The 14,679-nt window shown below is 33.1% G+C and overlaps 1 protein-coding gene across 1 annotated transcript; it reads right to left on the bottom strand.

Moving 5' to 3' along the window:
- Nucleotides 1-888: 888 nt before the first annotated feature.
- On the bottom strand, nucleotides 889-4,188 carry LOC126736416 (chitin deacetylase 1). The gene is made up of 7 exons (XM_050440750.1): nucleotides 3,928-4,188; nucleotides 2,682-2,912; nucleotides 2,385-2,624; nucleotides 2,088-2,328; nucleotides 1,720-1,991; nucleotides 1,427-1,671; nucleotides 889-1,367 (listed from the first exon to the last, which is right to left on the bottom strand). The coding sequence occupies exons 1-7, from the start codon at nucleotides 4,001-4,003 to the stop codon at nucleotides 1,086-1,088; spliced, it is 1,587 nt and encodes a 528-aa protein (XP_050296707.1). The 5' UTR covers nucleotides 4,004-4,188; the 3' UTR covers nucleotides 889-1,085.
- Nucleotides 4,189-14,679: the final 10,491 nt, after the last annotated feature.

Here is a 14,679-nt window from a genome sequence, read left to right as displayed (position 1 = left end):
TAAGTCACTCCTCGCAATTCTAAACCCGAAGACTATCAACGTTTTTGTGAGACAACTGAGAGGGTGACAGCTTAATTTTGATTGCCGGTGATTTTATACTACCAAAATTGACTTGCTGTAATGAGTCTCTTGGAAAGTTTAGTAGTGGTGTTGTCGGGCCTGCAGAATCTTTATTAGAAACAATGCCATACCTTAACATGTATCACATCAATAACATTCAAAATGCAAATGGGGTATATATATCTAGATCTGGTTTTTCGTAACATTAGTAATGATACCCTATCATGCTCACATGATCTTTTAGTTAAATGTGATCGACATCATCCTGCATTGGTGATTTCTATAAAACAATTTTGAATCTCTTAATTATTGTGATGAAATACAGGACTTGCAGATTATGCAGGTCTTAACAGCTACCTTCTTAATACGGATTGGGATAGTTTATTCTCATCTGATGTTAACGCTAATTTGGAATGTTTGTATAATGCATTGGGCAACGCTCCCACTTATTTTGTACCTATCATAAAAATTAACAATAAATTCAAGTTTCCAATATGGTTCAGCACAGAATTAAAATCTAATGTCTTGTAAAAAAGATTGGTACATGCAAAGTATAAACAGCCATTGAAGACTATAAAATGCTCCGTAATCTTAGAGCAATTTGTAAAAATCAGGCCGATCAGTACTACTCAGACTATAATGAGCAAACCCAATCTTCTATTTCAGTAACTAAAGTAATTTTGCAATCTCAACACCATTAATTGAAATACAAGGTGATAACAACGAGTTATGGCAATTAAAGTGAATAAAATATATTGAACATAAAAACATTAATTTTTTTCTGAACATTATTTTCGTATTATGTGGGTGGGGCATAAAATAAGAAAAGAAATTAATAAAAACTATATTAACAATAGGCATAACTAATAAAAACACACCCAGAGATAAATATTTTACAAATAAATACAGCTTAAACACCTATTAAAAAAAAACATTCTATATAAGAATAAACATTCTTGTAATGGTAACGATTTGTACTCATTAAATCCAAAAAAAAAAAATTATTGGATCCAATCATTCCAACATTATTCGCCTCCAAACTCGTTCCTCACCCACGGATACTTCTTGGGACATTCCATACAAGTCTGCATCTCTACCTCCTCCTTTAGCTCCTCACTGATCAAGTGACAAGTATTCGGCACCTTGCACGCCACCTCTCGCTCCTTTTTGAATTTTTTCCTCCTGCAATCCCACGGTCGAAATTTCAATAATTTATTAAGGGCAGTCGGTTGCCTGATCCATTCAATTGCTTGCGAGTTTGTAACAAACCATACGTCCGGTTTGGTGAGGATGTAATCCAAAAATTCCTGTTAAGAAAAAATGCTTGTGTGACGCAATTTTGTTAAGTATATACAGTGGCTTTTACCTGAAAAGCTGCAATATTTTCAGAATTTTCTAGCCAAGATGCCTGTAAATGTATGCCAAAAGGGGCCTTATTAGTAGAATAATGCCTATTAAAGTTTCTTAATAAAGTGTGATAGACTTCTTGTCCTGTGAGCTCTATGGGACATGAATCCAGGGCCGCACAGCTAATGTTGAAAGCTTCCAGTTGATTTATTACCATTTCCCATACTCCTGGATAAGATCTTGTGGGGCACATTTGTCTAAAACCTATTTAAACATTAAATTTTCAATTACATCAAAATGTATTTTTAATACATTTATGGGGCATTCTATAGTCTAGAGTGTAGGGCCATAGCGGCACGTACGAATAGGGCGCTACCATCGAGCTATCGTACAAGAATCCGAACTCTTTCATCATTAAATATTGCCTGTTCCAGCCTATACGTAAAAAAGGGGCCCTTAGGCCTTTAATTTCGGACAAACGGACATTAGAGAATTTATTGATGATGTTTGCTTGACCCACCATTTCGTCAAACCAATTTTCCATTGTGGCGTTTTCCGACCACCATTCTTCTGGGAATCTATGACTGGAAACAAAAAAGAATATAACATATTAATCCGCATGCACCTTGATGGCAAATAATTCAAAATTTGACATTTATTATCTATATATTCACACTCACGTGACTGAATGGACACCAATCTCATGTCCGTAATTCCACAATTTCTGAGTATAAAAATAATCGTTGTACAAATGGCTGACAAAAAAAGTGGCCGATATGGGACAGTTGTTCGGATTCCGGTACTTCCCAGAAAATAATTTCCGATACAAATCGATATTGTCATTGTTAATAGAGTCATCAAAAGTGATTATTACCATTTGCGGTACATTGACTAGTGGTAAGTTACCGGGAACTTGAACGCCTGTAAAAAATGAAAATATGATAAAAAGTTAATATGCTGAATTGGTCAGTTATTACCATTTGTCGAACAATAACAGTTGGGCAACTGACATAAGTTTAGGTCACATGGTTCACTGATATAATGATTTGATTCGCAATGCACCTCGTCACTACCATCCGGACAATCACGTGAACCATCACAAAAGAACTCAGGTGATATGCACGTGTTATCGGAACATCTTTCGTGTTCCGGATTATCACATGTGTTTGTGTCTTTACGTTTGAGCCCTTCGTTGATTGGATTCAACTGTGAGTCGCCTATAAATGTTTAATATATTAATATAACTAATTTGATTTTTTTTTAAATTATGTTACCTCTAATTTTATCACAGTTGTGCACCTTCTCGCTCACCTCGCACACTTGTCGATCGACATCGAAGAATAGATTTCCGGAACACTGGAAATCAAACACCTCACCCTCTAGGCATAAGTAGTACTTGGAACATTGGTCCACGGCCCACAAGTCATCTCTATCGGTTAAATCCGGTTCAGGGTTTCGATAAAAACGTCCTGATTCTAAACATTTCACTTTTTCCTCTTGGGCATCTGAAAAGTTGTGTGAACTTCTAAGAAATTTAAGACATTTTGGCAACGTCACAACTTTAAATCCCATTTTCAGTTAGTGTAGCCTCCAAATGATTTTCCCCACAGGCACACATTAAAGTACTTTTTGGATAAACCTGGTAACAAACAAAACAAATATATACCCCTTCCTTTAATAGACATAGGTCACATGGTCATTCACGAAATAGTAAGCGAAAAGTCACGTGAGCGAACTAAGCTCCTCCCACAAGTTGACATGGGGATCCAAGATGGCCGTCACAAATTATATATGAGAGGAAATCAGAAAGTGGTCCAGCATAATGATTACTCATTAAATTATTAGAGAAACTTTTTGCATTTCAAATAAAAACTCTTAATCTAAGATTAAGTGAGGTCATTTGTTAATGTTTATAACATCAACGCAAGTTTCCTTATATGAATAAAAAACACTCGTTAAACTGGCCTTAACTTTCGATAGTCATCAACAGAACATAAATTAAGTTTGTTATTAGATTTTTCACAATAGCACCTGCCGATGATGATGAGCTCGTTTAAGATAACGGGTTGCTGCACATCCGATTACGCAAACCGCTTGTTTTGTAAAATAACTAATGCGTCCTTGCTTGCGAAATTCTAAAGAAAAAATTGTTACACGTATCTTTTTGGTCCATGCAAGTTGAATTATAAGAATTTACTTATTATACAGTGAAAGCGTCGAAATGTCTCTTATTCCGGCTCATATGTGGGCGTGGCGATGAGCAATCTTTTGACAGTTGCAAATTTTAAAATAGCGCCTCCTGGTGATTAGAAAATTCTTAAATATATTGTGTGGAACATGACAAACGGATTTTTCAGGTACGGTTAATAAATTTTCTAAAAAAATCAACCATTTTCCAGAAGGTTTCCCGAAATTTCGGAGGATTTTTTGAAAATGCCACTTAATTATTTTTATCTTCACCACTTTAATCGATTTAAAAAGAAACGCTGTCGCTAACTTAACATTTTTACATCTGCTCACCTGATCCATTGATTTTCAAGTACAACATCCCAAAGAAAAAAGCACTTTTCACAAATAACGTCCGATATACGGTCATGATCAGTCAATTTGGCGGACTTCAGCGAGATACACTACGATCCGACAAGAACATGCTGTACGCGAGCGAAAAATTATTTTGTTTCCTTCGGTCGGCGTCATTATTAACTTTCTCAATCATTATCATAGGAAAAATGTGACACACGGAATCGGACTATGTAAAAGCGGTTGTTGCGGTCGCTGTGAACTACTCTTGTTTATATACTCCTTCCTTCCTTAAAGTATTATTTTAATCAAGATAACGTCTTAATTAATTTTATGCAAGAGTAAAATTTTATTTATTCAAATGCAGACATAAATCAAAGAAAAGTACTTTTTAAACGACTCCTGTAGTTAAGTCCCGTGGTTAGTTGACTCGTATCACGTGATCGATTATGCATAAATAAACAAATAGTCACGTGACTGTCAAAGCTAAGCGACTCCCACTCTTTGATAACACGATCCAAGAGCCCCAAGAGGGCCGACGGAAGTGATACAATACAATATATTAATTCAATTTTACAAAATATAAATCATTCAATAGCAAATAGACAGCAATACCATAGTCTATATTGGTACAATATCCCATTAACAAAATTACCTTAATATTATTGTAGCGTCTATCACGGAATGGAACATTTCACTAGACCGTTAGCTTGGCCTGTATCGAAATTTCCCATCCCTCGACCTGTGTGGCAGTTTTCTGCTATTAAGTATAAATAATTAAAATGAAACCATATCATAGCATTAAAATAATCTATATAATACAGGCTAATATGCCCTAAATAGTTAATTCCATCTATATACAAAAGAAATAATTCCTATAAAGAGAAGCGCAAGAGAGGAGACAAGGAGACAAAACAACCCGGAATGAAGCAGCAGAAACACGAGAAGCATTGGAAGAAGAGTCTTTTTGTTCTTCTAATATTATTTTTATAGTGTAATACACATTTATCTACTACGTTTCGTTCTTTTTTTTACATTAATCTTTTAAAGTGTTCGTAATGGTAAATGACGAAGTTTTTTATCTCAAAATTTAAACCTTTTCTTTGCTTATTTACTTCGACTTTAGACCTTACGCCTGTGGGCAGAAGCTTAAGAAATTTGGGAAGTAGAAACAGCATATTTCTTTGCAAGTGTGATTTGCTGAAAAAGTGCGATTGCAAATCCTTGTTTGTTTTAGAACGAGTATAATACTGATGGTCTAGTTCCTTAAAAATATCTTTAACCTCTCTGTAGTAACAAAGACATGCACTCACAAACAATCCTCTTAAATTTAGTACAATTAGTTCCGAATAAAGGTTGATTGTAGGATATTGATTGCTTTTGCTTAGGATAATCTTAAGTATTTTATTTTGGCATACTTTTAACATTTGCATGGCATTATCATTCAGACCACCCCAAATTACTAAGCAATATCTTAAAATTGATTCTACTAGTGAAGTATATACTATTTTTAGTGTTTTCTTATCTAAAATATTACGAAGCTGATAAAATTTATAATAAAGTTTTCTAAGTTTTTTGGACGTTTCAAAAGCATGTTCATTCCAGCGTAGATACTGGTCAATGTATAAACCTAGGTATTTAATTTTACTAATTTTTTGTATGCAAGGACAAGGACAGTTGTTATTTAATAAATTACAAGTTGGGTTGTGAATTTTAATATTACTTTTTTTAGGTTGATCACTAGTTGTCAAAGAGAAAGCTATAAATTTGGTCTTTGTTATATTTAGGGTGATTTTGTTTTCATTTATCCAGTTTTGAATTACATAAAGGCCTTGCTCTGCTTTCGAGTATACACCATCCCAGCTGTTGTCTGTGAATGTGACTGCAGTATCATCGGCGTAACAAATAACCGAACTATCTTGTAGTAATTTTCCTAAATCATTAATATAGATCAAGAATAAAATTGGACCCAGGACTGTCCCTTGAGGAACTCCAGTATTTACAACCATATCACTACTTAGGATATCATTACATCGCACTCTTTGCACTCGATTTTCCAAGTAGAATCTAAAAAGCTCCAGAGCTTGACCCCTTACTCCAACATTTTCTAATTTATTTAACAGCAAGGTGTGGGAGACTGTATCGAAAGCCTTTGCAAAGTCCATATATACTGTAAGACATTTCTTATTTTCTTGCATATCTGACATAATTTTTTTAAACCAAAAAAATATTGCATCATCGGTGCTTTTATTAGATCTAAAACCAAATTGTGCATTAAAAATTATGTTTTGTGATTCAAAAAATGAAATTAGGCGCCTTCTTATACCCAGCACCGCACTGGCATGGCGCCTTTTTAGCCTGTTCGTCAATATTAGAAATTGAAATTACTCATGACTGAGCGCATTTATAGCCTGAACGATAGGATAGGGTTAAACTTTTGAAATTTTTCTAATAGATGGCACTGATAACTCAATTTCCTTAAAAACTGACATAGCGCCTTCTTTGCCTGTGGTCTTCATTTGGTAGTAACAATTAGTTTTGGATTATCCAGTTTTGAATTATTTTTAACTTGTCCTCACCCTTAATGAACTCTTTTACCTCTCCAGCCGTCCCCAAATATGGTGTCTCATACCCCTCGCTCTCCTCTATCGATATACCGGGGGAAGGCGTAAAGTACTTATTTAACTGTTTTCATTAAGTGTGGTTTATTGTAATGTGGACGTTCTTCAGTCTTTTGACGTAATAATGGCAGTTTTTAATTTTAATATTAGACAGTTCTAAAATCAATAAGTTGCTATTTTTAAGCAGGCATTCTTTTGATCTAATAATTCTTTTGATGCTAATAATATTATTATTTTAATTCTAAAATAATAATATTATTAGCGTGTTGGTTAAAACTATTTGGTAGTAAAAACTAAATTTTGTGTACGTTATTTAATAATTAATTTTGGTGTCAGAATGTGTATTGTAGTGAAGCGAATGCAATTGGGTCATCTTTGAGATAATTGCATTGTGTCGATACCTGAAATAATGAAATACAATTATCCCAATTAACTGTATGTACGTATAAAAAACGAATTAGTAACGAAGCAGTTGTACATTTTATTCCTATTTTGTAGACGGATTCTCTAATAAAAATTTTGTATAATAATGGAGCGGATTTTAACATTATCACAGCGGAAGATTATAATTTTTACCGGGCGGTGCATCAACCCCATGTATATTTTACAGAAAAACTGTATTAGACCTTTTTTACGTGCTAGTAATATACGGGCCACCATACCAAATTTCATTGCTTTCTAATAAGCGATTTAGAATATATTTGAAAAAACTAAAATATGAAAGCCAAATTATCAAAATGTTATGTGAAAGGGTTGTCATCTATTTATTTAGTGGTGCTACAAGAGAAATACTTTTCGAAAACTCTCCAAAATGTTCTCTGTGAATTTCCCCGATAGGAATTTTGCAAGTAAAATAACAGTGCGGAATATTGTTAATAACTTTGAGACTAAGGGTACAATAATTAGTAAATGCAAATGCTGAGAGCAAAACAATAATGATGGCAAAGCTGGAGAAAATAATCCAGATTTTAAAACGTTACTTCAAGTTGAAGAAAATAAAGGAATTAGCAGTAGAACTCTTGGACAAGTCGTAGGAATTGATCATAGTACAATATTGCACACACTAAAAAAAATGCAAATACCATTCCTTTATATACAGTGCTTCCGTAAAGAAGCGGATAAATTCAATAAAAATTAAATGGACCGTTTTTGAAAAAAATGCCCGAACCCGTGAAAATTAAATATACAGAGTGATTCAAAAAAAATGAGGTCAATAATATGTTTTTTAAATAGAAAACCACAATTTTTTATGCAGAATATGAAAAAACGCATTTTTTTACAAAGGATATGGTACAAATAAATAGTGGTTGCATAAGCAATTTTGAATAAAAAATGATGGTAAAAGGTAACATTAAAGGAATACCTTTCTAAATTAAATGTTTGAATTGAGCACCGTTAACAACCTGGCAATAACCAAGGCGATTTGAAAAATCTTTTTGAAACTTGTCAATAATATTTCTAATTTCCTGGTGTATTTGTTCTTTTAAATCTTCTAAACTTACCAGTTTAGTGACATACACTTTACTTTTTAAGTATCCCCATAAAAAGTAATCGAGGGGAGTTGATGGGTGGCCATTCAATGAACCCTCGTCTACCTATCCAACGATTTGAAAAAACTTCATCTAGATAATTGCAAACGGGTAAAGCATAGTGTGGCAGGGCTCCATCTTGCTGAAAAAAAAGATCACGTTGGTGCATGTCGGGTTATTCCAAATCCGGACAGAAAGTGATCAGAGCGGGGATAAGATCATTTTGAAGCCCAAATACCTCTCACTAGTGAGAGTATCATCAAAAAAGTAAGGTCCTAAAACTCTTCCTTCTACTATACCGCACCACACATTGACTTTTTGAGGGTGTTGTGTATGACATTCTATGAACCAATGAGGTTTTTCGGTCGCCCAGTATCGACAATTTTGTTTGTTCACATGGTCGTTTAGAGTAAACGTTGTTTCTGTTTTACAAAATTATTGCTATCATTACATAACTGACTTGCTCACAAAATTCATTTCGGCGATCAAAATCATCTTCCGATAGCTCTTAAAGTAAGAATATTTTATAAGGGTGGAATTTTCCTTTTTTCAATACTTTATGCACAGTAGATCGCGATCAATTAACGTTAGAACCGTGCTTGTGATAGTGGCTTTGGGATTATCTTGGACCGTTAACAGAACGTTAAGCTCATCTTCTTTAGTTATTGAGCTCGGACCAGCTTTTTGAGTATCCTGAACATGCCCGAATTCACGAAACTTTGCTTGAACTCTGCTTACCTTGCGACTTATCAGGATGAGTTGCATTAAACAACTGAACCACCTCCTTTTGAGTACGCGACATATCTCCGAAACCAATCATGCACAGGATTTCGATTCTTTCACGTTCGGTTAATTTTCTCATATTTCATACAATAATAATAGGTAATAACGTGTAGTTACTACTAAAACGCAGGATGAAACTACTTTCGCCTCTCAAAAATAATAAACACCACTTGCAAATGTAAAAATACTTCAAGTAGTTGCACCAAAATACATTCACTTTTTGACACTGACAACAACAACTAAAAGACTAAAATACCAAAATTTAATTTAGATAGATTTCTTTAATTTTACATTTTATCATAATTTTTCGTTCAAAATTACTTATGTAACCACGATTCAGTTGTACCATATCCTTTGTAAAAAAATGCGTTCTTTCTGATTCTGCATTAAAAAATGGTGGTTTCCATTTAAAAAACATATTGATGACGTCATATATTTTTTTAGTCACCCTGTATATTTAATTTCCACGTAGAAAAACCCTAAACCCAATATTAAAATCGACGGGTTCGGGCATTATTTCCGAAACGGTCCATTTCATTTTTATTGAATTTATCCGCTAATTTACGTATGCACTGTATAAGAAACATTAGGAACTAAGGACAGGCGATGAAATCCGAAGAACAAATTTTTGAAGGTATGGAAAGCGAGAATAACAGGGATTTTTTACGGACGAATGCACCTTTACCTTAAATAATGAGCCAAATGTTCAAAATTTTCGTTACTGGAGTAAAGAAAAGGAACACAGATTTTGGAGTAGACGCATTTTTGAAACTTGACAAAGTCAAATTGGGCCAGCATTGGAAGAAGTTGCATCTGATGAGTTTTGGTTTCAAATGGATGATGGCCCCGCGCACAATTCACAGCAAGTTAGGGAATCTCTTCAAAACATATTTAATGGGCGCGTAATTGGGCTAAATTACACTATTAATTGGCCAACCAGTTCTCACCTTTCACCAAACGATTTTTTCCTGTGGGGTCACATTAAAGTGTTATTTATAAAAATGTACGTTGTCAAAATTTAGAACAGTTGAAGATGACAATTTTCAAAAGTTGACAACCGAACTTTACAACTGTCTAATACATTTTTTTTTGTTAAGTATACAGAGCCAATATTTGAAAGTATCAAAATATATATGGGATTTCCTGTGGCCCGCTTGGCGATGCACCATCCGGTATCATACATTTTGTTTAAAATCGTATTTAGTGTAGCAGATTCAGCAAATATTTTTTTGCCAAGAATCGTTTCTTAACTTTTTCTGATAAAAATTCAAAACTATTTTTTTTTCTTTTTTTCATTGCCATGCACTGCCTGAAATGTAAATAAAAAAAACGCTAATTTACAACTTCTTACAAACTGCTACAGCTATAAAAGGCAATACATAAGAATGTTTCCTCTAGATTAACTTCATCTGAAATTAGGGTAGTAGAGATCAAAGGCCACCATACTCTAAAATTTCTTTGTGAGGACTGCCAATCTGGTTTGTCGCAAATACCCTCATTATTGGTCTACAAATTGAGGAAGTGGGGCACTTAAAGCAGGACCTCAAAAAGAAACCACCTACACGTGCCTTAAACATCACCTCTAGCTCTAACGGAATTATTTTTTTTTTTGGTGAACTTGAAGATCGCCAGAGCCGTGTCAACAATGTTATAGTTTACAACTTGCCTGACCAATATCAGGACTCGGATGGTGTAAATACTCCTTTGAACTCTCTTAATATCGAATGTAGAAGCGAACAACACAGTCCTAATGGGAAAATTTTATAAAAATAACTAAACGGCTAAAGTCATTTTTTAAAGGAAGGAGGAAGCATGTTTTTTGTTCCAGCAAATAACAAGCTATGCTTGCATTTGGTTTAATTCTTAAATAGGCTTGGCCTGTTAAGTTTGTAGCAGTTTGGCTTTCGTGAATCTATGAGCATGGAAGATGCTATCTTTAGTTTTCTAGAACACATTTATAATAGTCTGAACAATGATGAGGTTCGAGTTGTATGGTTTGTATGGGAACTGCTCGTGAGTGGTCGGGCAGTTAATTTTAATGGTGATACCTCTAAGGAACTTAATATGAATGTAGGTATGCCGCCGGGATCAGTGCTAGGTCCTCTGCTTTTCCTCATTTAAGTGAAAGATCTTCCATAATTACAGTTATCTGGCAAATTTATGTTGTTGGCTGATGATACCACCATCTTTTGGTCGCAAATTGGTTGACATTCAATGTTTCTAAGACCAACATCTTTAATTTTAAATGTAATCTATCACTATGCCACCCTTTAAGTTTTTAAGCCTTTCAATAGACAAATTTCTTAAATTTGAAAACCATATTGAAAATGCATGCAAAAAAGTTCATCTGGCTGTTATGCCCTACGAATCATTGCTACCATCTAATTTTTTGGTCATTGCTATCTTCTAATTTTCAATTGCCAGATATGTATATTTTCTGATTATTGAGTTCTATCTCTGACATGCAATCTGCTTCTCGAAAACTGAAAAAAATCTCCATAATAAATCTACATAATAAAACTAAAGCTTACTATATTTTAAGGGAATTTTTTAATGATAAGCATTCAGGTAGTTTTTTATGTTTTACATTTTAATGTAGTTTTGTTGAAACTTATTGTAATGTTTTTGGCCTTGTCTACAACTTTTATGCTTAAATTGACTATAAGACATTTTTTGAGTTTGACTTAGAGCTAAATTTAGGCAAAGATTATCAAATAAAAAAAGCAACTTACCGATTCGATTTTTTTAAGGAGTTCCTAAAATTATCAAAAAAACTAAGTAATCCACTAAAAGTTTGTTGGTACCGGGGACCAGTTTTATTTTGAATTTATATTAATGAATTGGGACAATTGCTGAAGAATGATTCGAATATTTGCTTTGCCGATGACACTGCAGTGACATTTACAGACAACAATTGAAAAAATTAATTTTTGTAAGCTGAACAAGGCCCTAGCGTTTTACAAAAATGGATAAGTAGCAATAAAATAGGCCTAAACGTTGTAAATACTAAATTTATAGCATTTTCATTAACGGCTGCCGATCAACCCGAACAATCTGATATTAAAATTCATGCTACGACCCGTAATTTATTAAATACTACTTGTACCTATCCAAGTATACAAAAAACGAATAAAATTAAATATCTAGGCTTATATATTGATCAACAACTTCGCTGGAATGAGCATGCTATCGAAACGTAGAAAAAACTTCAAAAACTATATTACAAACTTTACCAGCTTCAAAATATTCTAAATGAAAAAATAATAAAAATAGTTATAATTCGCTTGTAGAGTTTATTTTAAGATACTGTTTACCAATTTGGGCTGATCTTCGCGAAACTGTATTGCAGATTTTAAAGTGTGCCAAAACACAAAGACGATTATTCGTAAGTCGATAATTATTTGTAAAATATTTTCACTGAGCTTGATCATCATTATAGCACCCGTTCTAAAAGAAATAATAAAATACAATCATATTTTTTTAACAAATCTCATTTGCAAAGAAATATATTATTTTTGCTTTCGAAAATTCTTAAGATTTTATCGCAAAATTTAAAAACAAAAATTGAAGGAAGTCATAACCAAAAAAATTTAAATATTCACCTAACATAGTTTATTCCACGAAATTATAATAGTTTTAAAAAGTTACTGATAAAGTAATTTAAAGTGCATTTGTTAATTATTTTTGATTATCAGTGTACGTAAATGCCATTTGTCATAAAATTATAATCCCCTGAAAGTCGATTCTCTTGTTTTGCAATTTTGTTTGAATTTTTAATTTCCTCCTAGTTACTTCTTGTGCCTTCTCCGCTCCTTTGCTCCTTATAGTAGAATAACATATTTATTTACTTACAAAGGAAACAAAAACTTTTTTTTTGTCTTTGCATCAATGTAGGAAATGAAAAATTTTGAACACAGGCCTAATTTCTGGTCTAGTAAAATTTTGGTTTCATTCTAATGGATTCATTATATAATTGAGAAAATATGAAAAATAAGAATCACATTAATTTTTGTTAAAATATCTATAGTTAGTACTATGAATTATATTATAACTTTTAAATTGAGTCTATAAATTGGATTGAATATTTGTGAAAATTTCCGTAATATACAGGGTGTGCCAACAAGGTGTACGGCTAACTATACGAGGTAGAGCAAAAAGTTCTACAGCATAGTTGTAGGGTTGACAAAAACCTACGAACTAAAAATATTTTTATGTATACTGTGTGTGTCACAAAAAAGTTACTATAAAATATGTTTTTTTTTTTTAAATGGTACACCTTGTATATTATGGTACTAAAATGTGAGGCAAAAAGAGTACTGTACTTTGGTATAACGTTTTTAAAATTTCCGTGCGGCGTTGCAACGTAATTAATTTTTTTATGTTATTTTTTGCCTTTTAGAGGGTTCGTTTAAAAACTCATAATTAACTTAAAATTTATTCTGCGCCTATGAAACTTGTACCACAGTTAGTCTAGGGTACCTCCTCTAGGCTAACTATGATAATTTGTAATTTTTTAATACAGGGTGTTTTTAAAAAAATTAAATACACAATATCTCAAATTTTTCAAATGGAACCCCCTGTATATTTTTATCTAATTAAGTTTGTCCCTCAAATACCTTAATTTTTTATTTTATATGTTCTATAGCTAAACCAAGTACTTTTTGAGATATTTTAACTTTTCTGTAAAATACTATGCATAAAACGGGTATTCTTTAAGTTTTGATCAAGATTGCTTAGAAAAGATTATTGAAGAATTAGAATTATTACTTTTCCTACAAATAATATTATTATTATTACATATTTGAAAAAAACCAACACAATTATTCACCTAAACTGCTAAAAAAACAGCAAAATTAAATTACATATCTACTAGGTAGGTACTTACGTATTTTTGCATAAATGTACATCGTTACGCTAATTTTAAATTTTAAAGATCAATTTCAATTATTATAAATTGTGTTCAATATGACCTCCTAAATTTTGTACGCAAGCGTTTACCCTTTTTGAGAATGAGTCATTACCTTTTCCAACATAATTGGCGTGACTGTTTGAAAAATCTCCCGAATTTTATTTTTCATATTTTCACTTGTGGTAGGAGTTGTATGATAGACTTTTTCCTTCACATATCCCCACAAGAAAAAATCCAGTTTGGTCAAATCTGGGGACCTTGCGGGTTAAGGGACTGGCCCACCTCTCCCTATCTACCGGTCATCAAAATGCTCATTTAAAAAATTTCTAACAGCATGGCTACAATGAGCTGGAGCGCCGTCATGCTGAAACCAAATCCTATCTCGAACATGGTCAGGCTACGTTTCTAGAAGGACATTAAAATTGTTTTATAAAAAGTTTAAATACATTTCACCTGTAAGATGTCCATTAAAAAAGTGCGGTTCAATAACGTAATGCCCTATTATTCCTGCCCAAACATTAAGCGATCATCTATGTTGACGTAATTTATCCGAAAAAAGCACAAAATTAAAAAATTCAGGCTGAAGAATCTTATTTTGCGCCCACTGACAGAAAGCCATTATTCTTTCATAATCCTGCGGAAGTAATTCCTGCAACAATTGAATATAGTAAGGATGGAATTTTTCGCTTCGAAGCATGCGAGATATTGATGTTGCACTAAAGGGTAATTCTTTAGCAAGCTGCCTAACGCTTTTATGAGGATCTTCAAAGACACTTAAAGCTACTGTCATCCTGTTTTCCTCATTTGTAACTGGCTTCACCAATCACCCGTTCATGTTTTTCATAAATTACACTTCCTGTTCTCTAAAATTTTTCTTTTACTTTTTGAAACACTTGTGCTTGGGGATGGC

The sequence above is a fragment of the Anthonomus grandis genome, chromosome 1, assembly GCF_022605725.1.
Source record: "Anthonomus grandis grandis chromosome 1, icAntGran1.3, whole genome shotgun sequence".
NCBI lineage: Eukaryota > Metazoa > Arthropoda > Insecta > Coleoptera > Curculionidae > Anthonomus > Anthonomus grandis.
This window is presented reverse-complemented; position numbering and strand designations above follow the sequence as displayed.